We start from the raw sequence: 24,901 nt of genomic DNA, 5'->3' as shown, positions 1-24,901 counted from the left end.
CGCTTTAAAATCCTATTCTGTCCTTCAACTGCCGCGTCTCTTCACGGCTCAGTCCAGTGAGTTTTCCTCTCTCGAGCTGGATCAGTATTGGAGCGTCTAGCGTCTTCATTAGGTCGGTCAGGAAACGATGTACCAAACGGGTAGTGGCATCTCCGAGGGGTGGTTTCCGCCCAGCTCCTTCAGGCACGGCTGATAAAGGGTCGATGGGTGGTAGGAGGGTGCTCAGGTATTCAAAGTTTAGCTGGTCGGCCTGCGGGTCCAGGCTTTCGCGCAGGCACCCAGTGACACGTTCAATGCATTCTTTGTACCTACTTGGCGATCGAGTGCCCGCCATGTGATATTCGTCCAGTGCACCTTGATTTATTAACTCGGCAGCAATATCAGCGTATCCATCTGGTAGATAATCTCTCGCAGTGCGGCAAAGGGCGACGAATTTGACTAGTGCGTTGTAAGATCTATTCGATGTGAGAAACCGGCTATTGTCGGACAATAGTTCGTTGCTTTCATGGGGTTCTTGTGGCGGGGGCGAGTCTCTTCCAGATTGTGCTTTTGGATCCCTGTTCTCGCTTGTTGTACTCTGATCTTCCCGTGAAAGTTTGCCGGCAAGCCCTCTGCTTGGCTCTGGAGACCCATTGCCATCACTGAACACTTGTACGAGTTCTAGTATCTGAACTTTTATCTGTATGTCCTTGGGAAGAATCCCCGATGGTAGGAGTGCAGCCTTGATAGCTGTTGGGTTGGACGTCAGTGCCTCTGACTCACTATAAATGGAACGACATTTCATACTGTTGATTGTATTCAAGCTCCAGCCAAAGTCCCATTCGTATGCACGCTCTGCCTCTCTACCTTTCTCCAAACTCAGGACTTGGCCAATGGCCATGCACAGGAGATAGTCCAGTATCATAAGATCTACCTCGACTTGGGTATCTGGGTCTGCGGTGAGCGATTCCATGGTGGGATGGTGCAGCAAAATAACCTTCCAGCCATTCTGTTGATCGCGTGATTGTCCTGAGGAAGTGACGGCTTCTAATTCCCGTCACACTCCATGAGTAGAGCTAACACGGTATGTCTCGTCCTGTGAATTTTCAGAAATGCAGTTATTCAACTTAGTAATTGGATTGGTGAATAACTAAATACGTACTAAATTTACTACGGAGTGCTGTCTAGTTATTGGTTGATTGGTTTAATCAACTAGTAACTAGTTAGTTAGCTATTTTGGTGACTAAGCTTCCTGCAACCAATGATAGATAGTTAAGGTAATCAATGTACTAAGTAGTATCGCTCAGCCCTTGCACAATTCTTGCTTGTCCGGGCTGTATAGTCCGATGGTATGTAGTAAGTGGTGTAACTTGTTAAGGCATGAAAGTCCATGGGTTTTGGTTTCTTAGTCAAGCCCTACTGTCATCTTCTCCCGTGTATTCGAGTCCAGATGATGATATATTGGTCCAGGTCGGAGCATAAATAGTAGCGCTCGAGATAGAATATACGTTCATGTAACCATACCCGAATATATATAATTGTAAATATGTATATATATACGAATAAGTATCCTTGCACCAAAGAATCGATGCTATATTTACTAACCAAGTGAAGTCACACACAACTGTCCACTTACCCGAAGTTCCCCTGCATGATACAATGTGTCTGCTTCCCTATCGCATACAAACCCACTAGTAAAACATAATCCTTCCGTCGCGCCCCCTCCTGCGCACTCCGATGAGGTTCAACCCCCCCGGGCCCGGCAACATACACGTGATCGGAAGCGGTTCAACATGGCGTCATAGCTACCTAAGGCTACGATCCTCATGTGAACAACCACCTACCTGCAGCTAGCACCTCCTTGTATGACCCCGGTCAATGGCCAGACACAATACTGACATCTGAGATGAACCCTGACCACTGCGTCGGTTCAACGTAAACCAGTCCCTTCGTGTGCTACATGCCAAAAAGGACACCCATAAGTATATCTTCCTCATTCAAGAAGCTTGTGAAAAAGTCACCACCAATGGCGTGGTATTGCTCCGGCTCCACGAATAGCGAGCTTATCGAAAACCTGTTCAAGACGGGCCTGATAAAGAATGAAAGAGTGAAGAATGCCATGCTAGGCGTGAGTAGTAGCACCTATTCCTGAACCTCATACACCCTCAAGACCTCGCGGCCAGCAATTACCCTGGCTTGACACAATCACCGCGAGCCCCCCCTCCCCTTTCAAGACCCGGGAAAGTCAACATTTCCCTTGTCTCCTTTACCTCTACCCACATGCCCTTCCCCAAATGGAACATGCCGACTAGATACCCTTCCTGCTGCATACTGGGTGGAATGGTGTTTCTAACCAAAGTGCAAGGTTGATCGCGCCCACTATGCGCCCTCAAGACCATACTCAGATTCACCGCAGCCCATCGGACACGGAGCTACTATCTCTGCTCCCCACATGCATGGACATGCCTGTGAATACCTTATTGACTACCTGAAGCCAGGCTCGCGTGTGCTGGATATCGGATCTGGCTCAGGTTACCTGACGCATGTGCTTGCAAACCTCGTCGTGAGTCCTTCGTCCACGAGCGAGGCCAATGGCCAGGTTATAGGTGTAGACCACATTCCGGAGCTGGTGGAACTGGCACAGACAAACATGCGAAAATCAAAAGCGGGAAGCAGCTTTCTTGATTCTAAAAGGGTGAAATTCATTACCGCCGATGGTCGTCTGGGCTGGCCAGAAGGTGCACCGTACGACGCCATCCATGTTGGCGCGGCTGCGCATCATCTTCACCCCGTACTCATCGAGCAGCTCCGCGCACCAGGGCGAATGTTCATTCCCGTTGACGCGGAGGGTGAGGGGACTAGCTTTGGACTGGGGGGTGGACAGTATATTTGGGTAGTTGATAAAAAAGGGGATGGATCGGTCCGCAAAGAAAAGGTGTTCCAGGTTAGCTACGTTCCTTTAACTGACCGCCCGGGAAGATAAGCCACCCTGGTGCAAGGGACGAAACGAATGTAGAGGAGGGTATGGAACCAGTCTATATCGACATATCGACGTGTTCCAGGGGATCCTGAAACTGAAGTCCTAAAATGTGTTTGAATACGGTATTGATAATGGTGTTATCTTGTATTAGCAGACCAGGGCATGGCTATGACACATGATGATTGCTAGTCTCGAAACAGATTGGAACAAGAAGGAAAGGTGAATGATTCAAGTACAAGTCGCAAGTCCATAATTCCAACATCAGCGGAAAGGAAAGCCGCCGGGAAAGTTAAAGCCCTGACCTGAGAACTTGAACTGCTGGCCACCGCCCTGCTGGAAGAAAAATTGCCCGCCTGGCCCAAACGGACTTCCCTGAAATGGCCTGCCCCTTTGTGACTCGGGGTCATTGGGATCATCCCCGTTGTCATAGCGGGATCGCAATTCAGGATCTGATAGTACCTCGTAAGCTTCATTGATCGAGGCCATCTTCTTCTCAGCTTCGTCCTTGGTAACGCCCTGGGCTATGGCCTTATCAGGATGATGCTGTTTCGTAAGCTGCCGATAAGCACGCTTGATGGTCCTCTCGTCCGCATCACGGCCCACACCCAAAACCTTGTAGTAGTCTTTCTGCTTGGAACGCTTCTGTAGAACTTGAGCTTTCTGCAACAGGGTCTGAACCTCCCTAGAATTGGAGTGGTGTTCCTTGGCTTGGTTTAGCAACCGTATAGCATCATCGAACCGATCCTCGTCAATAGCGTTCTGACTTTCAAAGAGGAGCGCTGGTAAAGAATTAGGATCGAAAATCAAAGCCTCAGAGCAGTAGGAACTGGCTCGTTTGGGCATTTGCGCCTGGATATTGAGACAAAATTTAGCCATGTACTTCGGAAAGAGTAATTTTGGACAGGGGTAAGGTGTTCCACGAACCTCCCGGAAAACCTCGCAAGTCCGTTCGACGAGTGAGGCATAAAGGCTGCTCGGGGCTTTTGGGTGGATAAGGCCATCCTCTTTTGCTTGTGCAGCATCCTTCTGCACGTCGTCGAGGAGACCGCTTTCATTACCAACTCCTACCAGTATATTAATGGCGTTATTATGTTTTCGCGCATTCACAGCATCCTCTAATTTTTGCAGCTGCTTTACAAGCTGCTTCTCCCTTCTGTAAAGGCGATTGCACGGTTTTGAATCGGGATCAGAATGCAGACATTTGCGGATTTGGGAGATACCGCGGTCTGTGTCCCCCAATGCATAGAAAAGTGTCGATGATATTTGTAGATAGGGCTCCAAGGAGCTCGGGTGAATTTGTAGCACGTGAAGCAGATCGCTGATTCCCTGTTCTGCTTCACCCGTCTCAAAGCGACAATGCGCTCGAGCTCGCCGCAGGCTCAAAGACATGGTTGCCTTGGACAGAGCTACACTCGCCTGGCTTACACAGACATCCCAGGCTCCGAGACTTTCCGCTTCCAGAGCGGCAGACGCAGCATCACGCGATTCCCGGAGCTCTTGATACTCTGGCGTGGACTTCTTACCAGCTTTATCAAGATCATCCAAGGCGCCTGCCCAGTCAGCAGAACTGGCTCTCAGTCGTGCCCGCTGTAGAAGAGCGCTTTCGAAGTCTGGTTTCAGTTGGAGAACTCGGTCGAAGTCTTCAAGAGCCAGTGAGCTTTTACCCAGGGACAACTGGGTAGCACCTCTCTGAAAGAGCGTAAGATAATTCGTGGGATCTCTGGACACAGCCGCATCAAAGTACACCAAGGCCTCGCGGGGGGAACCACCCGCAAGGTGAGTTTTTGCAGAAGCGATCAAAGATGATAGTGGTGTGTCAGGGGGAATTTGTGACGACTGCAGGCCATGGCCAGCGGAAAGAAAGGCCAGGAAGACCGTAAGAGATGTCAGAGGCAAGTGCATGTTCATCTAGTCCGTGAGACACCTGGAGTGGGACTTTTGACGGTGGAAGCTGTATTTAGTTATGGCGCAAATATCATAGTAGATTAGGACTTATAGTCAGTATGAAATGGACGACCGAGGATTCAAGGTAAAAAGAACGTGAGGGACCCTGAAAAGGTCGGGAAGCGCTTCACATATTAACAATGCCAACGGCAGCGGGCAGGACAGACACTATAACGTCCTCCCGTCGAAGGGGAAGGAAAAAGGAAGCTTGATCCATGGCCATCTTCTTCCAGTCTGGCCTTTACGACAACATTACATACGGTAATATTACCACGCGTTCGGTCCCCGTATCGCCGAGCTGCTAATCCCGTCCGTATCTTCTACTCCGTACTTACCATACCATAACCTCCGCATATTCGAGCCTAGCCGAGATTCCAGCAGCTGGATTTTCGCGAGTCTGGACCAACGAGCATGGTTTATTTAACCCCAGCTCAGTAGAATATGTTCAACGCGCCGTGGTTATGCGCTCGATGTTTCGTGCGGTCTGCTGGTAGGATTGGTTCCAATCCGCGTTTGTTTCTACAGCGTCGTGGCCTGAAGACTGGTGTGTTATACCTCCATTCTATCACTGATTCATAGTCAAGCAATAGACTGACGCGGTCTGAGGCAGATTCTCTAGGCCTTTCGCCAGCCCTATTAGCACGCGCCCGTTCTCTTACCAATGAACATTCTACACTTTCCTCCCATTTGGCCGAGGTTTTTGATGCAAAACTCGCCAAGCGAGTGGGTGAACTTGCACCAATCGCAAGTACCTTGAAAGAGTGGGAGAACGCAAATAGTGTGTGTAGCTCTACAGTGCGTTTGTGTATGGGGCCCTATTGACAAATTGCAGTCTATATCGGAACTTTTGTCCCTGCTTGATGACCCGGATACCGATGCTGAGCTGAGGTCACTTGCAGTTGAAGATCTGGAGAGCAGCAAGGTCACGCTGCCTGCTATAGCGGATAATCTGAAGAAGGCCCTTATCCCTCGTCATCCTTTCGCAGACCTCCCATGCTTGCTCGAAATACGCCCCGGCGCAGGTGGTGACGAGGCTGGTCTTTTTGCTTTTGAGGTATTGAGAATGTACATCGCCTTCTGCTCACGTCGTGGTTTCAGGTATAGCCTCATAAAACAGGAGGTCGCAGACGGCCCTGCGCAAGATCGGCTGAGCGAAGCGGTCCTAGAAATTGACGCAGATGGGGCCTATGACGTCCTGAGAACGGAGTCGGGTGTTCATAGAGTACAGAGGGTTCCCGCTACTGAGGCCAAAGGCCGCACACATACCAGTGCCGTTAGTGTGATGATACTGCCTAGTTTTCCGGACTCCGGGAGTGGCCTGGATAGTTCACTCAATTTCGAGGACCCAAACAGTGACTACTATGTGGACCCTCAAGAGGTTCGCACAGAGAAGATGCGAGCCGGTGGCGCGGGCGGTCAGCATGTCAACAAAACCGAATCAGCTATTCGGCTGACCCATATACCGACGGGTACCGTTGTCTCTATGCAAGATTCACGTTCCCAACATGCCAATCGGAAGAAGGCTTGGCAGATTTTACGGGCGAGACTAGCCGAAGCAAGACGAGAAGCCCGAGAACAGGAGTTGGTCAAACTAAGGAGAGGAGCAATGGGTGGTGTTTCTCGAATGGGACGCGGTGACAAGATCCGGACTTATAATTACGGCCAGAATCGTTGCACCGACCATCGCAGCGGCCTCACCATACATAATCTGGATAGTATCCTTGATGGTGGTGAGGGCCTAGAAACCGTAATGGATAGCGTACGGACATGGCTCGTCGAGCGCGAAGTAGAGGCCATGGCTGCCGAAGAATCAGTCCAAGACAAAGAAGGGCCGCGCGCTCAACCGCGATAGGGTCAGGGTATTGCCATGAAGACAGCTATTCGCTAATGGGCATGATGTAGATACAGTCATATAATGTGGCACACTATAAAAATCCACACGCATTGGACAGTCCAAATAATAATGGTTCTTCTCACCATCCTTGATGTGTCGCACCTACTAATAAGGGCTCACCCCTTCAAAGGTACCGCCTTTCCGGGTCGAGACCATCCAAAGCATCCATGGTCTTCTCATACCTGTGAGAGGATTAGTCGCATGCACACTCAGCGGGAAGAGTTCTGTGGCACGAACATCGTAAACACTATGCCTCCACTCATGATTAATCTCGCTAGCCGCGGGACAGCACCAGACCAGAAGGTGAAGAAACCCTCGTCCTTGAAAATACGTGCAGCGCAGACAAAACTGTTCTTGTAGTTCTTGCTGGCTTCCAGCGATTGCATCCTGCTGTTGTGTCAGAGTACGGCTGTCCCGAACTGTATTCCCCAAGCTGCTTGATACATACCTTGTCTTGACAGTATCAAGAGGTTGTGTAACATAGCTACCACACAAGAGTCTCAGTATTATGGTTGTAAGCAATGTCCGAGGGGTAGGGCAGGCGTACACAGTGATAAGGCCTGCAATGCCTCCCAGGGCGAAGGTGCTTGCGGTTCCCAACTTTTCACCTGGAGCGACGTAGCCCTGAGCCATTTGCTTCAACATTGTGTAGCTCGAAAATCTAGTGGCGGAGTTGGCAGCCTGTCGTGCAGTCGTAGGGACGAAGCCTTGGAAAAACCCGCGAACACCTCGCTCCTGGAAAATCACCTTACTGCCATGTAGGAATCCACGCATGCGAGGATTTTGTGATTTGCGATCATCGATCCTGCGGGTTTTGGTGACATCGTATAGATTTAGTCCTATTTGTACAATCCACAGAAGAAGCTCTAGCCTGCTGCGATGGTATGATGAGGGGTGTGAACTTAACGAACAATTGTGTCTTGATGCTTTCGAATGGAGTAACGGCTAGCAGAGACTCCGTAAACCCTGCGCCAAAACCTGCAATGACTGTTCTTGGTCCAGAGATCTGGCCATTTTCATCCTGCAGAAGCGATTTCAACCAATCGAAAGCGACAAACCCTTTGATGGAATTTGATCTCAGCATAAGCTACTATACGGCTAGAAAGTCGTTTTGGTAGCGTGAAACAGGATGGACTCACGAATTCCTGCCTTAAGAGAATTTCCTATAATTAAAGTTGTGCACCCAGCGTACCATTGTGCTCCAAATGGTGGCCATGGGAGTTTCTTTGCATCCGGTAATCTGCGATTGAGCTGGGAGCGGGTTTTCGCAACTAGGCGCGCCAGGTGTTAAATGACAATCGGGACGTCGAGTCTGAATTAGGTCTTACATTCGGCCGGGTAGGTAATTGCTGCCGTCGAATTAGCAAGCAGTAGTTATATTAACCGAAGATGAGAGGGTGGTTACCGATCTCGACCGCACCGGCAGTAGAGCCTGCAATAATGGACCGCAGGCTGCTGGGCTAATACTTTGTTAGGAAAAAAGTCTGGTGAATGGCTGGCATATTAAGAGAGTAGCAGCAAACCTTGGGCCTCTTATCGTTCTCGGAGGTTGCCATTGGCAGGGTATCTGTTGCAGGACCGGTGTGGCAGGGAGCCTGTTTGGTTCACTATTCGCTGGGAGACGCTCAGCACTACGAGTCATACTAGTGATACGGGGTTCGGCGGGAGCAACTCCCGCAACGCACCCGGTACGTGGGGTAGACCTTAGGTAATTAGTGAGTGTTATCAATTAAGCTTAAACTGGGCTTCGTAGTACCACCCACCACTTTCCCCCTGACAGGATCGATACGTCGCCCCCAAGCACTGTTGTAATTTCTGGTATACGTTCACATTTATTGGATTGACTTTGGTTGTTTCCCAGGGACTAAGAATTGCATTCCGCTAGGCACTACATAGATTGTAAGCTTGATCGCCATGGAGTGCCCGAAGATCGAGAAGACGCGGCGGCATCAATCACTCCCTGGGCTTTTCCTATTTGTTTGATCTTTTTTCTTTTTTTCTTTTTTTTTTTCCTTTTTTTCTTTTTTCCCCTTTCACTTCTCCTTCGTTTTTCTTTTTCTCTTCCCCATTTTCATTCCTCTTTCTGTCTTTCCTTCCTTCCTTTCTTTTTTGTTTGTTTGTTATATTCCCTCTTCAACCTGCAAAGTCCCCACCCATTTAGCCCATGAACATAACATGTACAGACTCTTCTGCATCCCTCCACTCCCTCCCAGCTATTTTTGATAATCCTGCCACCGATGCCAGGGAATATTTGAAATGCTAGATCGAGTCACTAGTCGGTGCACACAAAACAGGTTCTAGTGTGCCTTCTGACTAAACAAACGTCGAGCCACTGCTGTACTTCAGAGACGCCAATCAGCAGACGATGAACAATGTCACCTGAGATGTTTATGCGGTGGACGTACTGCTGAGTGATTGGTCGAGTGGAGGCGACGCGTGAGATAAAGGGCCAGACCACTCAGTCCAAAAGCGGCCCAGGTATAAAGCCACAAGTATAACAAACTCCTTTAAAGCAGTGCGCCGAATGCAAATCGCAGACTAGAATTTGCGCAGACCGTTGTAGTCATGACTGAGTCAAGGTGCATAGGCAAGTTGAGAATGGACATTGCAACTCGGCGCATCAATCACGCTATGATCAGAAGTCGTATAGCTCATATGCAATGACGAGATAGCCGCGCGGCTATAGAAATTGACCAGTAAACACCTACCTGTTAGTTAAAAGTGACCTTCAGACGCCAAGAGAAGAACTGAACGACAATGAAGCCCGGAAACGCCCTGAAACCGCAAATCAAATCATCTGGTGTGGCGCAGAAGAAAATATGTACATGGAAGGAAGACAAAAGGCAAGTAATGGTGCTCACCCTACCAAATGCATACCGGCCAATGCAGGTACATCAATTTTTTGGCGTGGCGAACCTGAAAAGGAGGGAAAGTAGGGTATAGAATAAGATGGTAGGAAGGGTGAAGAAGGGCGGTCGAAAAGGTACACGGAACGGGGAGAAGAGGAAGAGCATGCGTTATAGTACAGTTCTTCAAACGTTATCATAGATCATAGTTGATGTGATATCGCATAAGGGAGTGCAACAACAATGACAGAAAGGATGCATTTGTAAAATGTGCTTGAAACAAGCTACCGTAGTCACATATAACCTAGAATCCCCGAACGATGAACGACCTGGGAGAGGTTGAAGGAAAAAAAGAAGGAAAATAGAAAGAAAGAAAGAAGGACTGGCAAGAAGCGAACAGAACATTGAACTTGAAAATAATGAAGAAAGGCAAAGAAATGTGCAAGATATGATTAGAAAGCGGAATGATAAAAGACAGAGAAGCACAGGCCCCTGTGGCTGTTCTATGACACCTGTGTCGGGTGGGACTTGCCGCTCGACTGTCCTTGAGTGCCGAACTTGGTTTCGTTCTGCATGTTGCGACGCTGGCCTTGTCCACGGCCTCCGCGATAAGAGCCCCGACCCCTACCATATTGGTACTGCCCACCATTCGTATGGTGATGGTGACGACGCTCCCCAATGTTCGCATTCGCGGCCGGGGCAGTAATCTGAGGCTGGGATGGGTTGGAAATAGGGCGTGGAATTGTGTCCGGGGAGTCATAGACATAAAGCTTCTTGTCGATGTTCTGCGGGATCGGCTGGATTTCAGTTCCAAGTTCCTGCTCGATCTTGTACAAATTGAACCGATCTTCCCAATTGATGAGGTTGATAGCAAGACCAAGATGTCCAAAGCGACCAGATCGACCAATGCGGTGTAGGTAAGTCTCAGCGTTCTTCGGAAAATCAAAGTTTATGACGACATTGACGGCTTGAATGTCAATACCTCGAGTTAACAGATCCGAGCAAACAAGGTTCCGGCAAACACCATTCCTGAAATCGTGGAATACCCGATTGCGATGCTGCTGAAGCATTCTGGCATGCGAGTAGAAGCAAGAATAACCTAATTCGGTTATCTTCTTCGCGAGCAATTCGACGCGGTTGGTGGAATTGCAGAAGATTATTGATTGGTTAATTTGTAATTTGGAGAAGAGTGTATTCAGGCAGTGGACTTTCTGCTTTTCCTCCACAAAAGCATAATACTGCGTGATTCCGCGGAGAGTGAGTTCGTCCATGAGATTGATCTCGTATGGATTGCGCATGTGTTTGTCCTAGAAGACATCAGTATCCACGAGGAAAGTTGTAAGATCTTTTGTGTCTGAACCATACCTTGAATGACTTCACAATAAGTGGGAAGGTGGCGCTGAAGAGCATTACCTGGCGGTCTTTAGGATGGAATGATAGCAGTTGCTCGATGACTGGCGTGAATTCAGGTGACAGCAATTTATCAGCCTCATCCATAACAAATGTAGGACACTCGGAGAGGTCAGCAACTCCTTTGCTGGCCAGGTCAAGGACTCTTCCTGGAGTTCCGACGAGGATATGGACTGCGTCGTTCAGCCGAATAATGTCATCCATCAAGCCAGTACCTCCTGTGGTGACCATGACATTGATACCAAGATGCTTTCCCAGGGTTTTGCAGACATGTGACGTTTGGAGCGCCAGCTCTCTTGTAGGAACGAGGATAAGGGCCTGTGTCTTGGTGCTTTTAGGATTGATTCGCTCCAAGGTAGGAATAACGAAAGCTGCTGTTTTTCCGGTGCCATTCTTGGCCCGCGCCAATATATCTCTCCCTGTAAGAGCGACTGGTATCGTCTCTTCCTGAATTGGAGAGGGCTTTTCGAAACCAGCTTCGAATATACCCATCATTAGTTCGCGTTTGATATAAAAGTCTTCGAACTCTAAGCCTTTCGTAGCAGTCACATCCTGAGCCGCATTAGTTTACGATTAACATTTTCATCAATTGAACTCAATCTGACGAACCTCAGTTTGAGGCCTTGCATCTTTGGCAGGGACGTTCAATTGCTCCTTCCACTTCGCGTCTGAGCTTGCATCCCTTCGAAATGTTCAAGTTAGCCTTATCATATTGGATCAACCAGCGTGCGACAGTGGGTGTACCCTAAAGTAGTGTTATTCAGCTGAGAGGCTAAAGCGTCGGTCATGGTGATCAGATGTAAGAAGAGATGATGTTGGGATTCGGGTGGGGTTAATTGTTTGTTTCAACTGATTTGTTGCCGGACACTCAAATGCGATGACGGGACAGAGATGATCCCTAGCTCGACTAAAGTCTGGATTAGATTAGCCTGTGTGATCTTATAAATAGATTGATGTAAGTCAAAGTACTTTTGCTGGGAAATCCTATCTTTGAGAAGACCGGCAGTTGGGTGGACAACGTGATGAATGAGTTGGCCGGATGCAAAGATTGTGCTTTCGTTCCCGATTAATGAGGCCGCTTGGAGCCGAACCAGAATGGGAAAGAGTGGGAGTAAGAGGAGAAAGAGACAAGGATGTATGTAAGGGGTCTCTGGTGATTGAGTCGTCGAATAGAGACTTGATAGCGACCTAATGTGAAGTGCCTGTGTGTGGGCCGTTTGGTTGGATGTCAGGAACGAAACTCGGGAAGATACAACTGGGTGCCACGGATGTGGGCTGCTATTCGAGCAATTCGGACGTATGAGTAGCGGGTTCCTGAATGTAGATGTTGGGAAAGGTTAAGGAAACTTGTTTGACGAAATTGGATCGCACTGAGTGAGAGGCGAATGGCTTATCATAAAGTGTGAAGTGGAAAGAGGATGGAAAACTTCAATGTGGTAGTGTGAGTGGTGAATAATACGCATCATACCCATAAATACGGGACACCAGCTTCCGCAGCACGGGTCATGTGGTAGTCTTACTTAAGGTACCTAGGCATATCTGGGACATATGTAGGCGGTAGCTAACTACTCCACACCGCATTGACCTGACCACGCCGGGTCCAATACGCCGAAAACCGAGTTCATTCCTGGCCTAACCTTTCAACTATCTCGTTCAAGATTAGATCCATAGCTTGGCGAGAACTTAGGCTTGACATGCTGCCGGTTACACCCCGTTCTCCAGATTCTCTGCCATTGAGGTTACGAACTTGATCTTCTCTCAAAGCGGAAGACCACCTTATCCTTATATATGTAGTGATGCAAGCAAGTATAGCCAATGCGATAGTGTTCTGTGCCCAGGCTACGACGCTCCCGGTCTACTAAGGGAGAAAGATGGTAGCTAGCTACTGCATGCAAGTGTTCAGGAAGTAGATGAAAGTCATTGATGGATGCAAAACCAGGAATAACGGTGAGGTAGAGAGAACCGGACCAAAGCGCCGAAGAGTGATAGAGAACAGATAGTCTGAGTGAAGATAGGGTGGGAAACGGAGCCCAGTGCTGCAACAGCACTGAAGGTTACCGTGCAAATGTCAGTCTTGTTTGACCCCTCTCGGGCTCTGCCAACCTATAGGGGCCATATTAGCTGTAATTCAAACAAGCTCGTTCACATACGTACTCCTTTACACAGACGTCAGGCGCCAGAGTAATTTCTGCTCTTGACCCGGGGGTAATAAGTATAAACTGCCGTCCTATCGACCGTCTAGCAGCTAGCATCTATAGGCCCATTAGCACGTACTGATTGAGCGGGAAAAGTCCGACATACAAGCATATCGATAGCCATCTTCCTGTTAATGTGATCCATGTACACATCGCTACAAACTTGTGTCAGCTATAGGGCCTGTTTTAGAGAGCAGAAAACTTACAATTCATCCAAGCAGCGGATTGGAGACCCCATAGCCTCCCACAATGCCAATAACAGGCATACCTGAGAAAATGACTTCTCACCGCCAGAAAGCGTCTTCGCACCACGACCGGCGCTGTCTTTTGTGATGTCTGGTTCCACCTACGAAGCGCTGTTAGGGTACCTCGGCAAGAATAACGGTCAAGAACAAACATACTTGTAAGTCCAGAAGCTTGCCCTCATGGTCGGTCAGAAGCCGACCTCGGAAGCTTCTTTCACTCAGAAGGTATGTGAATTGTGCTTTGGCACGGGATGAAATGTGTGATCGAAAGATTAGCCAGCGGTTCTTGCGGAGTTTCAGTGTCGCCTTGAGAACCTTGATTATATGTCAGCAACTGGATGTTTCATCAGAAAGGGGAAAGGGTTGCACGTACTTCAGCCAATAATCTAAATTCCTCCACTTGCTTCAAAGCCCGATCATAGGCCTCGTTAGCCTTTGTGACCTCAACAAGTAATTCATCGCGAGATGCTCCCAACCTAAGAAATATTTAGCGGGGTGTGCTTGTAGGCTGATCATCATACTGACTGTTGCTCGTAGCGCTTGATGTCGTTGTGAAGTCGTTCGAGCTTTCTGTCCAGACTAGCCGCAGTTTCACCTTCCTCAATGGCAACTCGATCACAAATGATACTCGCTTTTCGGCTGAAGTCAAGGATACGGGCCTCGATCTCTTCTCGCTTGTTCTTGACTCTGTCCCTGTCCCGCTTGCGGTCCTCTATCCTTTCCGTTGCTGCGTTTTTATCATTTATTTTCTTTCGGCGCTCTTCATCAACCCTGCGTTCCACATCCTGAGCAACTTTGAGCTCTTCCTGTACGATGGCGATCTCAGCGTCTTTGGCTGCGAGCTCTTGCTTAATTGCTTTCAATGTCTTCATCATGGCCTCCATAGCATCAGTGGCGTCATTCAGAGATCCTTCAGTGACGCGCTTTTCCTCTTCCGCCTCTTGGAGTGTGGTCCGAAGCGTGTCAAGACGCCCATCCTTGGGAGCTTCCCTTTCGAGTGCATCGATCAACTCTTCGACATGGTCTTCCATTGTCTGTGCTGCAATTCGTAGTTCGTTTAACTTTCGTTCGTGTCTCACACGGGCTTGCTTGCAGCTTTCCAGCCGAGACCGAGCAGACCGAAGTCCTTGTTCGTGACGGCTAAGGTCTTTCTTTAGGTCTGCTACTACACTCTGCTGTACTCTAGGGAAGTCGTTAGCGCTAGGAGCGGGGCCTGAAGAAAAATAGATATTAATCACTTAATTTGAGATTCCCGATCAGATCTCATTCGCGGAGACCCCTTGTAGGCTGGGACCGGTGCCTGACTTGGTTCACCAGTCCTGCTGAAAGAAAGATGGATACCCCTGCGTCTGTTTGTTTGGTCAATGCAATAACAACGTTTCACATTTCGAGGCTGTTGCCCATCAAAGAGAACAGAAGATGCTTCTTCTAAGTTCTCAATAAGCAGCATCTTTTCTATGTGATGGTTAATGATCAGCTGCCCACGAACCCACTCGTTATCAAACTAGAAGCCAGTTAGTTCGACAAGTCTTCTCATAATAGCACCAGCAAGAAATCCTGACCTCAAGGATTCGCAAGGCTGTATCGTATTGGGGATCGGGTTCATTGCCGGCAGTATTGATATGTTTATCGTTTCCTATAAGAACTGGGCACTCGCTTTCGGCACTGTCAGAAAGTCCAAGTGTGTCGGGGATATGAGAACACTCACCAGTTAACTCTCCTCATGATTTCGAAGAGGATTTTTGAGTCTCTAGGTGAAGTTACCACAAAGCTGTTCAAAGTTGTGCCAAACGCATTTTCCAGAATTGAAGACCATTCCGGCTTCAGCAGGCGTACATGATGACCAAGAGGCCCGACAGGACGACTACTAAAGGAACGTTCCTGTTCGATGGCTTTCAAGAGGGTTGGCATTCTCTCGTGGAAACCAGAATTTTGTGGACCCCCTTGTCTTTTCAGGGTTGACAAGAGCGACTCAGCCTCCTCCACATCGGCCCTAAGTTTCTCGAGTGGCACTATAGCCGCCTGAACTTCCTTTTCAGCTACGTTTATGTCCTGAGAAAGACGGTCACGGTCGCTACTATGCTCCTCATACTGAGCACGGGCGCGGGAGGCTTCCTCTTTTGCTCGCTCAAGTTCCTCCTGCTTTCGAGTAAAGCTACCGCCGCTAATCTCAGCTAAACGCCGATTCTCTTCGTCAATGTCTCGTTGGATAGTGGCTATTCTTTCTTCTGCTGCCTTGAGATATTCTCTAATCCGGCGTTGTTCGGCCTACACTTAACATTAGAAAGCCCGTCATGTGAACGCAAGGTGCTTAATGATCATACCTGCAGTCCATGACGCTCAGTCATTTGTGCATCCCATCTCGCTTGAATTTCGTCTTTCTCCTCTTGAGCCTGGCCTCGCTTCGCATTGGCCTGGAGAACAGATCCCGTAGCGGCCTCAAGCTCAGCTGCAGCTGCGCTTATAGTAGCATCAAAATTGCTCAAAGCAGCTTCATCAGCTGCGATTTGGTTGCCCGTCACGAGGAGTTCTTCGTCCAGAGAGTCCCTTATCTGTTCGCTGTCAGAAACGCAATGCAGAATCTGGAGGAGATATTGGATACCCTTTCTTGTTCCTCAACCTGAGCCCAGGCCATTTGATTTCGGACATTCCTGATCCGGTTCCGCAGAGAGTCATGTTGGTTGGAAATGTCAAGCTTTCGTTTCGCGGTTTCCTTCCGACTTTGCAAGATCGCGATATCTTGTTCCCGACCCCTCAGTTTCTCCTCGATTTGGTCACCGGATTCCTCAATTAACCGGTAATCTTGATCGAGTTGCTCGAGTTGGACACCCTTCACAAAAAACTTGTACTTTTCACTAGGACTTGATGAGCCAATAAACTGGCGAGCCATATCCTGGGAGAGAACGTTCATTGGGTTGTCAAACTGCAAAGTGAAATAGTCAATGATGGCATCGAGCTCTGACTTCTTGGTGGACATGATACGGCCGTTTTCTGATCTGATCTTGAACCCACTCGTACCATTTCTGGAAAAGTGGCGCTCTATAGTGATAAATTTGCCATAATCATCTGGCATATAGGCGCCGTCTCCTTGGTTCTTGATTCGTACGACAATGGTTGCATGCCTTCATTGCAATATTAGACCTCGCTTCATGTGAGAGGGGTTTCGTATTACCTACTCTTTGCCTTCCTTGATGAAGCTTTTCAAACTCTGGCCTCGATTGGTAGTAGATGCCTTACCACCCAAGCAAAGAGTAATGGCCGTGAGAACAGCACTCTTGCCGCTACCATTTTTGCCCACGATAAAGTTAATTAAAGGGCCTAGGTCAACATAGAAATGATCATGGCACATGAAATTGTAACATTCAACACGCTCCAATATACCATGCTCGGCAGGGATATTTGGTTCATCAGTAGTAAGCGAATATTTTTCTTGAATGACCTGGGTGGCCTGTAGTTCAAGTTCATCCTCGTCGTCATTATCAAGGGCCTGAGTAAGGGATCGGACTCTCATTCCTTCAACCCCATTCTCGCTGTCTGCAGTGCTCCCTTCTGAAGGACTGTTAGTCCTACGAGGACGTTTTGGCTAGTTCGTCCGAGTTAGTGGCTTTACTAATTAGATAAAGCTGCCACATACCGAAGGTGAAGAGCTGCTAGTATTTTCATCACCCGAGTCCGAAGGCTCTAGAGACGTCTGAGAGCGTTTCATTGACGGCATCGAGGAAAGGCGGCCGAAGTATCAGGATCACGACTGGCCATAGCATATAGACTGAGTAGAAGTGGGAAGACGAGGGAACGCTCAACTTAAAATAAAATCGGTCGACAAAGAATCAGATGGCTCTCTTTCACTCACTACTTGGTTGGTTAGCCGCTCAAACTGAAAGAACTGTGCCCATCTTTGTTTCGTGTTTAAGGCTTATCGGATATTGATAAGTCGCGTCGTCGCGCCGCGTCTTAGTTACACGTGACCGAATGGAGTCCAATTAAGGCCGTTTCGGGAGGAAACTGAAACAAACCTAACAAAGCCGGCGACTATTCACACCGTGCTGTTACTTTTTACGGGGCTAGCTGCATGCACTAATTATCTGCAGATTATCAAGTCGCTCACTGCCTGCTTACTTCCAAACAGTTCTCGGATACGACCCTATTGGGGCGTAAGGTTAACCACCATCTTGCTATTGCCTAGCTTAGATTCAAAAGGATAATTGGCGATCGATGCCTTCTATTATCATGCGAATACCTCAGAATCTGCGATGCTACAGGGTCGCTTTCGTTTTGTTCCCATAAGATACAATTATACTGGAGCGAATGATCCCTAGGTATGTAGAGGGCCCCAAGCATTTAAGGATGTCCTGAGGCCCCAGGTGCCTTGAAAGTCCCACCGGAAGAGGACAAGTAAGCCGATCATTGGATAGTCTCACACTGCGAGTGAGTGGGGAGAAGGGTCACATGGACTGCATGACTGGGAACGCCTCCAAGGTATCATAGGATTAGATGTTCATAGGCTCTTCCGCAACGTAATGCAGATATGCTCCCAGCAACTTGATTCCTTCAATATAGTTCCTCTTATCAAGCTTCTCGTTGACCGAATGAGCAGCATCAGTTGAGCTGCCCATGGGCAGAAGGAGGACATTCTTGCCTGTAGCTTGCTCGAAGCTTAGTGTGACAGGAATACTGTATGGGATATTAGTCTCGGATTATGTATAGCGTGGTTGATAGATGACGAATGTAACCCGGGAAACATACCTGCCACCCTCACGGGTCATATCTGGCTCAACACCGAACACCTGTTTCACTGCTTTGCTTGCAGCCGAGAAGTTCCAATGCTTCGGACTAGCAACCCACCACTTTCCATCATGCTGGAGCCATACGTCCAGCGTGTTCTTGCTATTCAATTTGGCGAATTCTGCCTTGACGTAATCGAAAACGAGTTTGTTCACATCCTCACTTTCCATATTCGGGACAGTTCTGATTGAAAACTTGCCGATGACCTTCGCTGGGATTACTGTTTTTGCGCCAGGGGCAGAGTATGCGCCCTCGATGCCATGAAGAGAGAGAGAGGGATACCTCCATCTTGCCATGAGAGTTCTCTCTTTGGTGGAATGAATGCTTGTCTCGCTGCCCAAGGACTCGTGGAGGTTATCCATAGTGTAGTTGATGCCAGGGTACAGAGACATTTCTTCCTCTGTAAGGGGCTCAACAAGATCCATGATTCCAGGGATCAGGATATTTCCCTGCGAATCGACAAGTTTAGAAAGCACATGAACCAGATCAGTCATCGGCTCGTGGGCTGTGCCCCCGAAGACGCCGCTATGCAAGTCCTGACCAGGGCCCGAGACGCTCACAGAGTAGTAGTTGCAGCCTCGGAGCCCATATGTCAAGCAAGGCTTCTCGGTCCCAAGCCAATAGTTATCCGAGATGCAAACGGCATCCGCATCTTTGAAGAATTCCTTGCCCTCGGTATGAATGAATTCTTCCAACCCTTCTGAGCCATACTCCTCCATTCCCTCAAAGCAACAGAGCAGATTAACCGGGAACTCAACACCAGCCCTTTTATGAGCTTCGATAACGTTCAGCCAACCAAGGACGGGACCTTTATCGTCCGTGCTTCCGCGCCCGTACATTCTTCCCTGACCATCGACGGTCAATTCGAAAGGCTCTGTCGCCCAGCCATCTTCTTTCAAGGCCGGCTGCACGTCATAGTGCCCATAGACCAAGATAGTTCGTTTGCTCTTGTCATTACCATAACGAGCAAGCACAACAGGAGGAAGGTCAAGGTGCTCCTTTCCGGGTTGTTTACCTAATGGTCTCTGTTCCACTTCGGCACCCAAGTTCTCAAGCTCGGAAGCGAGAAACTGGGCCATCTGATGGGGAAAACGGGCATTAGTTAGGTAATGATGAGGGCTGGGTCTGGGTTACAGTACGTACCTTGAACACATCCTTTCTATTCTCATCCTGTGCGGAGATAGACGGGATAGCGACAGCCTTTCGCAGACCTTTGAGTTATTTGAGGATATGCCACCAACGGCAATATTTTGGGAGAGTATAACGTACGGTCAATGAAAGAGCCCGACAGATCGTCAACCCTGCGCAGATAGCCACCCAAATTATGTCAGCCAGCTGTTCATCGTGGAAGGACGTGCTGAGGAAGAAAATGGCCATAGTAGAAGCAAAGACAGCAGCAACAGAATAGAGGACAAGTGAAATGGAGCTGTGGCTTACTGCTTGAAGAAAGGTTCAAGTTGCGGTGCCATTTTCGGATCACTGATGTTTCCGTAAAATGAGCGGCGAAAAGATAGGTAACGAATTTGATGTTGAATGCAAGAGATTCGCGGTGCCCGGATATCCTTGAAGTGCGCAGGGGATGACAGATGTAATCTGCACTCCCTCCAGCTAAGCGATGTTGCAATGCGACGGAGGGGGAGGGGCATTTGTGCTGTGGAAGATAATCGAAGTAACCTGATTTGCTTGTTGGGTTGACACAGGTTTACTTACCTAACAGTATCGTCGCTATCATTCGGTTGGTTGTCCGTCCTGCCCACCTAGGTAGGAAGGTTACCCGTTCCGGAGCGCAAATAAGCGCTCATAGCCATTGATGGGCCTCTAGCCTCGATAAGGGTTGGGAGAAAATGGGCGTTACTGAAAAGAATATACACAGCCAATATTCTAAAATACATTTCATTTCCCAAGAGTGACAACGCTAGAATACATGATTTTTATACAAAAACTGAGCTTCCGTGATGCATGTTGTGGAAGCTAACAAGTCTGTTTGGTACGCCTAATCTTAAGAAAGGCGATATGATTTGCGTGACAAAAGATACACCTGAGGTAAAGACAAACGGGGTAAAAGACAGCTGATTAGGGCTTTACTGATCCCTTCCCCAGGTCTCCTTCCGCAGCTGTCGGTCTTCTCTGGCCATCCGACGCTTCGATCCCCATCTTGATTGCACAGCTTCCAGGATTCGCTTTTGGATTTCCTTTTTCTCTGGACTAGCCTCACAGACCATTGCAATAAACATTGGGGAACAGTCGAAGCGCTTGGCCAACTTCAACCGACTCCATGTCATCGGATCAGTGGCCCTGAGCCTGCGAATCTCTCTGATATCTGATGGGTTTAGGTGATACTTTTTCTCGGTGGTAACTTTGACTGCGAGAGGAAGCGATTCGGCGTTGTTGCCCTTCACAGACGCGTTGCGCAAGTTTCTCCGGATATCATCAGAGGGCAAGAATTTAGTGGGCGTGTGGTAGACCGACGGCGCGCTTGACGGTGGGTTGTAGATAATGTGATCCTCTTGAGAATGGCTCACAGAAGAGCCGAATGAGGCATCTGGCTTGACACGTAGACGCTGCTTTGTGCGCCTGTATGAAGACTGATTGCGTCGCAAGCCTAGGGTGACACACTCGTAAGGAGTGGGCAGAAGGAATGGCAATGCCAGAAGAGGCCGCCTAGTGGCTGCAAGGCAATTCGCCATCGCGACCAATCTCCAGTCTTTTCGGCTCTAAGATGATAGCAACTGAACGTCTACAGCTGGAGAAGGAAGTGGCTGTCGATGGTACCTAGTGCAAGGGAGTAGGGGTGAGTAATTAGTAAATCATAAACGGATATAAAGATATAGCACATAGGGAATACTAAAGTGGAACACATACGAGAAAAATGCCAAAGGCCTAAGATTAATTGAATATAGCCAGAATGGAGGTTTGCAGGGAGGTACCGGACGAAGTTGGGTAAGTCGACTTTTTCCGAACTGCTAGTCTCGTGACTCTGTAGCCGCACTAGCCTAACTGATAGATGCGTGGGTACAAACCCATCTACACCGTTCACTCTTCGCTTTCCATGCCACTATTGCTATTATTATTGATGTCCCCATCATCATCATCATCATCATCATTGCTGTTCTTTATATACTCTCGAGATCAAGTCGAGTATACCAAGTCGTTTGGCTCATTGCTACTTAATATTCCGAAGGCCGACCAAGAAGATCAATCAATTACCTATGCTTTCCCGCAAGTTTGCCCACCTCCTTGGGTGCTTGGTACTCGTAATTGCAGGCCGCTACGCATGCTCTGTACTACTAACTAGGTATCATTGACCACGGGGACTCGTAGAAACGACCATGGATGCCATGCAGGTGAACTAAATTCAGTTGTCGAAGGCTCTAGTCAAGATACCAACAGATATGATACTGGAAGAGTGGTTGTTGATCTAGTAGACAGGTAGAATAAAGGCGACAAATCGATAAAGTAAACATTCCTCAAGGTACCAGGCTAATCTCTGGAGTCCCAAGCCATGGCTAATTGGTTATCATGGGATTCAGGAAAGTTCACACTTTCTTTCAGCAACCATGAGAATGAGCTACTAGGTGTTCCACCAAACGTGCAGTCACCCGAGGACTTACGGGTGTGGGAAATGTATGGTAGCTTCATATGATTCATGGCCCCCCGTAAGTCTATCGAAACTTTTTCTAGGAATCCTGCACTATGCGTTTAATCCAGCGACGGCATTCAAGGCCTGCTGGAATCGCTGGCGAAGATCCGAGATATCTTCCAAGCCAACACTTATTCTTACCAGGTCAAATTCGACACCGAATGAGCTTGCCTAATCGAAAAAGCATGAGTAAACTTGACACCACTAGGAGCGAAGACCATGCCGTGTCGGAGATCGGAGAGGTTGACATACCCATTCTAGTTCACTATAGTGCGCCAACAAAGTGTAGGGACAACTAGGAATCATTGTTAACAGGTTGCCGCGCATTTGCCCATACTTCGATGACCTACCTCAATGTAAAATTGGTACCGAGACTAGGCCCTTTGAGTACTTCGAGTTGATCAAAGAAGGCGACTGCCGCTGCTGTTGAATGGAATGTAACCGAAAATAGACCGCCATATCCTCCATTTTGGTTACGGAATGCTTCATACAAGGGCCTTGAAGAGTTGTACTTCGGGTAGTATACCCTTTTCACTACAAGTCGGTTAGCATTGAGCACATTAGACCGGTACATTGAGAGATGATTCCCAAGAAACCGATATTTAAGGAATTGATTGCTAGCTCACCAAGTGGAGAGTCCTCCAACATCGCCGTGATGTCTTCCGTAGTTGTATTGATCTTGTTGATTCTGGATACAAAATCGCGGCTATTCCTTTCGAGGAACACGGCATCTTCTGCCCAAAGATTGTCCTCATATTCGCGTGCAAATGTATTTTTTAGAGACCCGTAACAGTGTCCATGAGGATTGAGAACTGCACTTCCCCCCATGACATTACTGTCACCACTAAAAACCTTGGTCAAGCTGCTTACCACGATATCTGCATAGGGAAGCACATTGATATTGAGGAAGTTCCCAACTGTCTCGTCCACTACGACAGAGAAATCATACCTGTCGGCGAGTGACCGAATCCTCTTCAAATCGGGGGCTTTCAGTAATGGATTGCCCGGGAATTCAGTAAAGAGAGCAAGAAATCTCTCTCCCTTCAATAACCGTGACTCCAGGTCATCGAGTTCTTCCGAAGAGCCATGACCATAGAACAGACAGCCGGGCCCCCATTTTTGGAGTATCTTTAGGGTATCGGTATAGGGGAATCCGAAGCAGATGCTCTTCATCTCACCCTTCGCAGCCATTAACATCTGATGAGCGTTGAAAATGGAACTCATGCCGGTCGGAAAAAGGTATACATCGGACTCTGTCAGTCCCGCGACACGGCCCTCTCCTGACTCTTCCTCAAGGGCTTCGCTAAGCTCGACATCGGCTGTCAGAACGCCCGCAATGCGTCGTCGTACAGCCAGCCTTGCCTGACCGGCTAGCGAGGTACTCAGATTCCGACCGAATCGTTCTTCAATGAACTGGACATGTTCCCGGCCATCTTGCATGCTGTGGGTTGTCGTGTTTGTGCCCGTAGTACTGTCGTGTGCGTGCGTTCCGCTTCCGTGAGACTTTCCACTTATAGAATCTCGGCCTTGATACCTCCTGGGCCCCTTGAAAAACCGCGGCGATGCTATGTTCTGAGCTACAGGTTTTCTTTCCACGAGAAACCCATCTCTTAATGCGTTCAAGCAGAACTCGGCACGTCTACTTGAAATTCCATTTCCTGTATGTTGCCAGACCTGCTTGACAATTGGCGCGTATTGGATGGGATATATCACGCACGATAGTATCAAATCTGTACCAGATGACGCGTCTTCGCCTTGATTGGGAAGAGCAAAATCTATTGTCCGGACATTGCAGGATTCCTCGGCTGGTATTTTCGCCATGAGAAACGAATGACACACCCCTGATGTTTTGAAAGAAGGGAAAAGTATAGCCGTTTCCAATTCTGGACTGCCATGGCGACGTACGATCTCCCTCGCCAGATCCTGAATGATGGGGTGTATGAAAAACCGAGGGTATCCACATTGCATCTTATTCACAACCCACGACTCTCCTTCCTCGTATGCGACGTTCGCTTTCCATGTTGGAAGGGACACACTAACTGCCTATGACGATGTGAGTAAAACCCAAATGTAATTTGAATTTTCTTCCAAGCCTTGTGCATCTCGTCCGAGCCAAAAGAGCGACCGAGGCAAAAACTAAGAGGGTGGTGAATAGAAGCTGGGCGGGGTTGCGCGGGGTTAGAGCATACGTGATCAGTGTGAGGAGGGACTGGGCCTCCGACGTCTTGGATCATTGTGCACCAACAATAAATGGCACGATATCAGAGATAGTAAAAACAGAGGCGAACGAAAGGAAGGTATGTAGTGTCAGGAATGTTGACGAAGTGGTGGATGCTAAGAAAACTTGCCAGGACACAAGTACTTAACTACTAACTAATTCTAATGAGTCAACAGCGATTTCGGCGCTGCCGTCAGAGAAGTCCAGCCAATGATCAATGCCAACATAATCCAGGGGAAATCTCACAACCTATGAAAGGATTATTGTAGTCAACATGCCTAGTCCCTAGTAATAGTAGTGTTAGGAACCTAAGATATCTATCTCTACATCTGTTATATTATTCCTTAGATTGTAAAGGTGATAAGAGGTTGACTGATACTGTTCGGCTGTTGCTGCATGGTAATATCGAAGGGATAATTTTGCAGTGTATGCGGGCGGGGTACTTAGCACTAATAAATTCTTAAACTAGGATAGATCGAGGTTATACTGATAAGTAAAAGAAAGGGACAACTATGATGCGCTCCCTCTGTAGGTACCCCCAATCCACAGCATCAGTAAGTAGATAGATAGCAGTAGCAAGACCTCATTCGAAGGGTTCCCCAAAATGATCAAGAAGAGGACATGAGAAGTATGCGCGCATGCCTTTCATGTAGTTACTCCGTACTACTCTACCACCACCCACTGCCAGCTAGCAACTTCAGCCCACCCGACTCGGTCACCCATGTAGTACTATACAAAAGTTACCCTTTTTCGGATTTATAATATCTC

At 48.3% G+C, this 24,901-nt stretch overlaps 9 protein-coding genes across 9 annotated transcripts; 2 read left to right on the top strand and 7 right to left on the bottom strand.

Annotated features, from left to right (window-relative positions):
• Positions 1-4: 4 nt before the first annotated feature.
• ASPBRDRAFT_51147 (uncharacterized protein) lies at positions 5-952 on the bottom strand (the record flags this gene model as incomplete). The annotated part of the gene is made up of 2 exons (XM_067626674.1): positions 5-729; positions 787-952. The coding sequence occupies 2 exons, from the start codon at positions 950-952 to the stop codon at positions 5-7; spliced, it is 891 nt and encodes a 296-aa protein (XP_067485642.1).
• Positions 953-1,939: 987 nt separating this feature from the next.
• Positions 1,940-2,962, top strand: ASPBRDRAFT_51146 (protein-L-isoaspartate O-methyltransferase; the record flags this gene model as incomplete). Its single annotated transcript, XM_067626673.1, has 2 exons — positions 1,940-2,107; positions 2,345-2,962. 2 exons carry the CDS (start codon positions 1,940-1,942, stop codon positions 2,960-2,962), a joined length of 786 nt encoding a protein of 261 aa, XP_067485641.1.
• ASPBRDRAFT_37640 (DnaJ and TPR domain protein) lies at positions 2,882-5,113 on the bottom strand. Its single transcript, XM_067623770.1, has 2 exons — positions 3,884-5,113; positions 2,882-3,808 (listed from the first exon to the last, which is right to left on the bottom strand). Exons 1-2 carry the CDS (start codon positions 4,859-4,861, stop codon positions 3,221-3,223), a joined length of 1,566 nt encoding a protein of 521 aa, XP_067485640.1. The 5' UTR covers positions 4,862-5,113; the 3' UTR covers positions 2,882-3,220.
• Positions 5,114-5,344: 231 nt separating this feature from the next.
• ASPBRDRAFT_168193 (putative mitochondrial translation release factor (RF-1)) lies at positions 5,345-6,755 on the top strand (the record flags this gene model as incomplete). The annotated part of the gene is made up of 3 exons (XM_067619639.1): positions 5,345-5,447; positions 5,514-5,683; positions 5,736-6,755. The coding sequence occupies 3 exons, from the start codon at positions 5,345-5,347 to the stop codon at positions 6,753-6,755; spliced, it is 1,293 nt and encodes a 430-aa protein (XP_067485639.1).
• Positions 6,756-6,921: 166 nt separating this feature from the next.
• ASPBRDRAFT_111943 (putative mitochondrial tricarboxylate transporter (Ctp)) lies at positions 6,922-8,353 on the bottom strand (the record flags this gene model as incomplete). Its single annotated transcript, XM_067616607.1, has 9 exons — positions 6,922-6,979; positions 7,035-7,187; positions 7,246-7,281; positions 7,345-7,602; positions 7,709-7,856; positions 7,937-8,068; positions 8,126-8,146; positions 8,203-8,257; positions 8,321-8,353. 9 exons carry the CDS (start codon positions 8,351-8,353, stop codon positions 6,922-6,924), a joined length of 894 nt encoding a protein of 297 aa, XP_067485638.1.
• Positions 8,354-10,146: 1,793 nt separating this feature from the next.
• Positions 10,147-16,842, bottom strand: ASPBRDRAFT_112213 (DNA repair protein SMC6; the record flags this gene model as incomplete). The annotated part of the gene is made up of 16 exons (XM_067616635.1): positions 10,147-10,854; positions 11,009-11,605; positions 11,663-11,735; positions 11,936-12,021; positions 13,204-13,305; positions 13,355-13,403; positions 13,455-13,584; positions 13,712-13,808; positions 13,894-13,969; positions 14,019-14,675; positions 14,732-14,997; positions 15,056-15,145; positions 15,210-15,761; positions 15,818-16,045; positions 16,096-16,615; positions 16,670-16,842. 16 exons carry the CDS (start codon positions 16,840-16,842, stop codon positions 10,147-10,149), a joined length of 4,404 nt encoding a protein of 1,467 aa, XP_067485637.1.
• A 690-nt stretch (positions 16,843-17,532) lies between these two features.
• Positions 17,533-19,761, bottom strand: ASPBRDRAFT_37634 (M20 family dipeptidase). The gene is made up of 5 exons (XM_067623768.1): positions 19,713-19,761; positions 19,545-19,576; positions 19,419-19,486; positions 18,237-19,354; positions 17,533-18,164 (listed from the first exon to the last, which is right to left on the bottom strand). Exons 1-5 carry the CDS (start codon positions 19,742-19,744, stop codon positions 17,981-17,983), a joined length of 1,434 nt encoding a protein of 477 aa, XP_067485636.1. The 5' UTR covers positions 19,745-19,761; the 3' UTR covers positions 17,533-17,980.
• Positions 19,762-20,123: 362 nt separating this feature from the next.
• ASPBRDRAFT_37633 (mitochondrial 54S ribosomal protein mL58) lies at positions 20,124-21,190 on the bottom strand. The gene is made up of 2 exons (XM_067623767.1): positions 21,138-21,190; positions 20,124-21,047 (listed from the first exon to the last, which is right to left on the bottom strand). The coding sequence occupies exon 2, from the start codon at positions 20,960-20,962 to the stop codon at positions 20,357-20,359; it is 606 nt and encodes a 201-aa protein (XP_067485635.1). The 5' UTR covers positions 20,963-21,047; positions 21,138-21,190; the 3' UTR covers positions 20,124-20,356.
• A 306-nt stretch (positions 21,191-21,496) lies between these two features.
• On the bottom strand, positions 21,497-24,051 carry ASPBRDRAFT_37632 (cystathionine gamma-synthase). Its single transcript, XM_067623766.1, has 4 exons — positions 22,542-24,051; positions 22,266-22,449; positions 22,168-22,210; positions 21,497-22,086 (listed from the first exon to the last, which is right to left on the bottom strand). Exons 1-4 carry the CDS (start codon positions 23,881-23,883, stop codon positions 21,967-21,969), a joined length of 1,689 nt encoding a protein of 562 aa, XP_067485634.1. The 5' UTR covers positions 23,884-24,051; the 3' UTR covers positions 21,497-21,966.
• Positions 24,052-24,901: the final 850 nt, after the last annotated feature.

Source organism: Aspergillus brasiliensis (genome assembly GCF_001889945.1).
Source record: "Aspergillus brasiliensis CBS 101740 unplaced genomic scaffold ASPBRscaffold_1, whole genome shotgun sequence".
Classification (NCBI taxonomy): domain Eukaryota; kingdom Fungi; phylum Ascomycota; class Eurotiomycetes; order Eurotiales; family Aspergillaceae; genus Aspergillus; species Aspergillus brasiliensis.
The sequence above is the reverse complement of the archived record's forward strand: the minus strand, read 5'-3'. Positions and strand labels throughout refer to the sequence as shown.

What these genes read in the sequence shown, in the direction of transcription:
- ASPBRDRAFT_37640 (XM_067623770.1), bottom strand. Translation starts at nt 4,861, where the DNA reads ATGCACTTGCCTCTGACATCTCTTACGGTCTTCCTGGCCTTTCTTTCC. An exon ending in CTTGCGAGGTTTTCCGGGAG is followed by an intron (nt 3,809 to 3,883) that starts GTTCGTGGAACA and finishes CTCAATATCCAG; the next exon opens with GCGCAAATGCCCAAACGAGC.
- ASPBRDRAFT_37634 (XM_067623768.1), bottom strand. Translation starts at nt 19,744, where the DNA reads ATGGCACCGCAACTTGAACCTTTCTTCAAGCA. An exon ending in CTTGAACCTTTCTTCAAGCA is followed by an intron (nt 19,577 to 19,712) that starts GTAAGCCACAGC and finishes CTATCTGCGCAG; the next exon opens with GGTTGACGATCTGTCGGGCT. An exon ending in ATGACCCGTGAGGGTGGCAG is followed by an intron (nt 18,165 to 18,236) that starts GTATGTTTCCCG and finishes TATCCCATACAG; the next exon opens with TATTCCTGTCACACTAAGCT.
- ASPBRDRAFT_37632 (XM_067623766.1), bottom strand. Translation starts at nt 23,883, where the DNA reads ATGCAATGTGGATACCCTCGGTTTTTCATACACCCCATCATTCAGGAT. An exon ending in GTTGGAGGACTCTCCACTTG is followed by an intron (nt 22,450 to 22,541) that starts GTGAGCTAGCAA and finishes ACCGACTTGTAG; the next exon opens with TGAAAAGGGTATACTACCCG. An exon ending in GGTACCAATTTTACATTGAG is followed by an intron (nt 22,211 to 22,265) that starts GTAGGTCATCGA and finishes AATGATTCCTAG; the next exon opens with TTGTCCCTACACTTTGTTGG.
- ASPBRDRAFT_37633 (XM_067623767.1), bottom strand. Translation starts at nt 20,962, where the DNA reads ATGGCGAATTGCCTTGCAGCCACTAGGCGGCCTCTTCTGGCATTGCCA.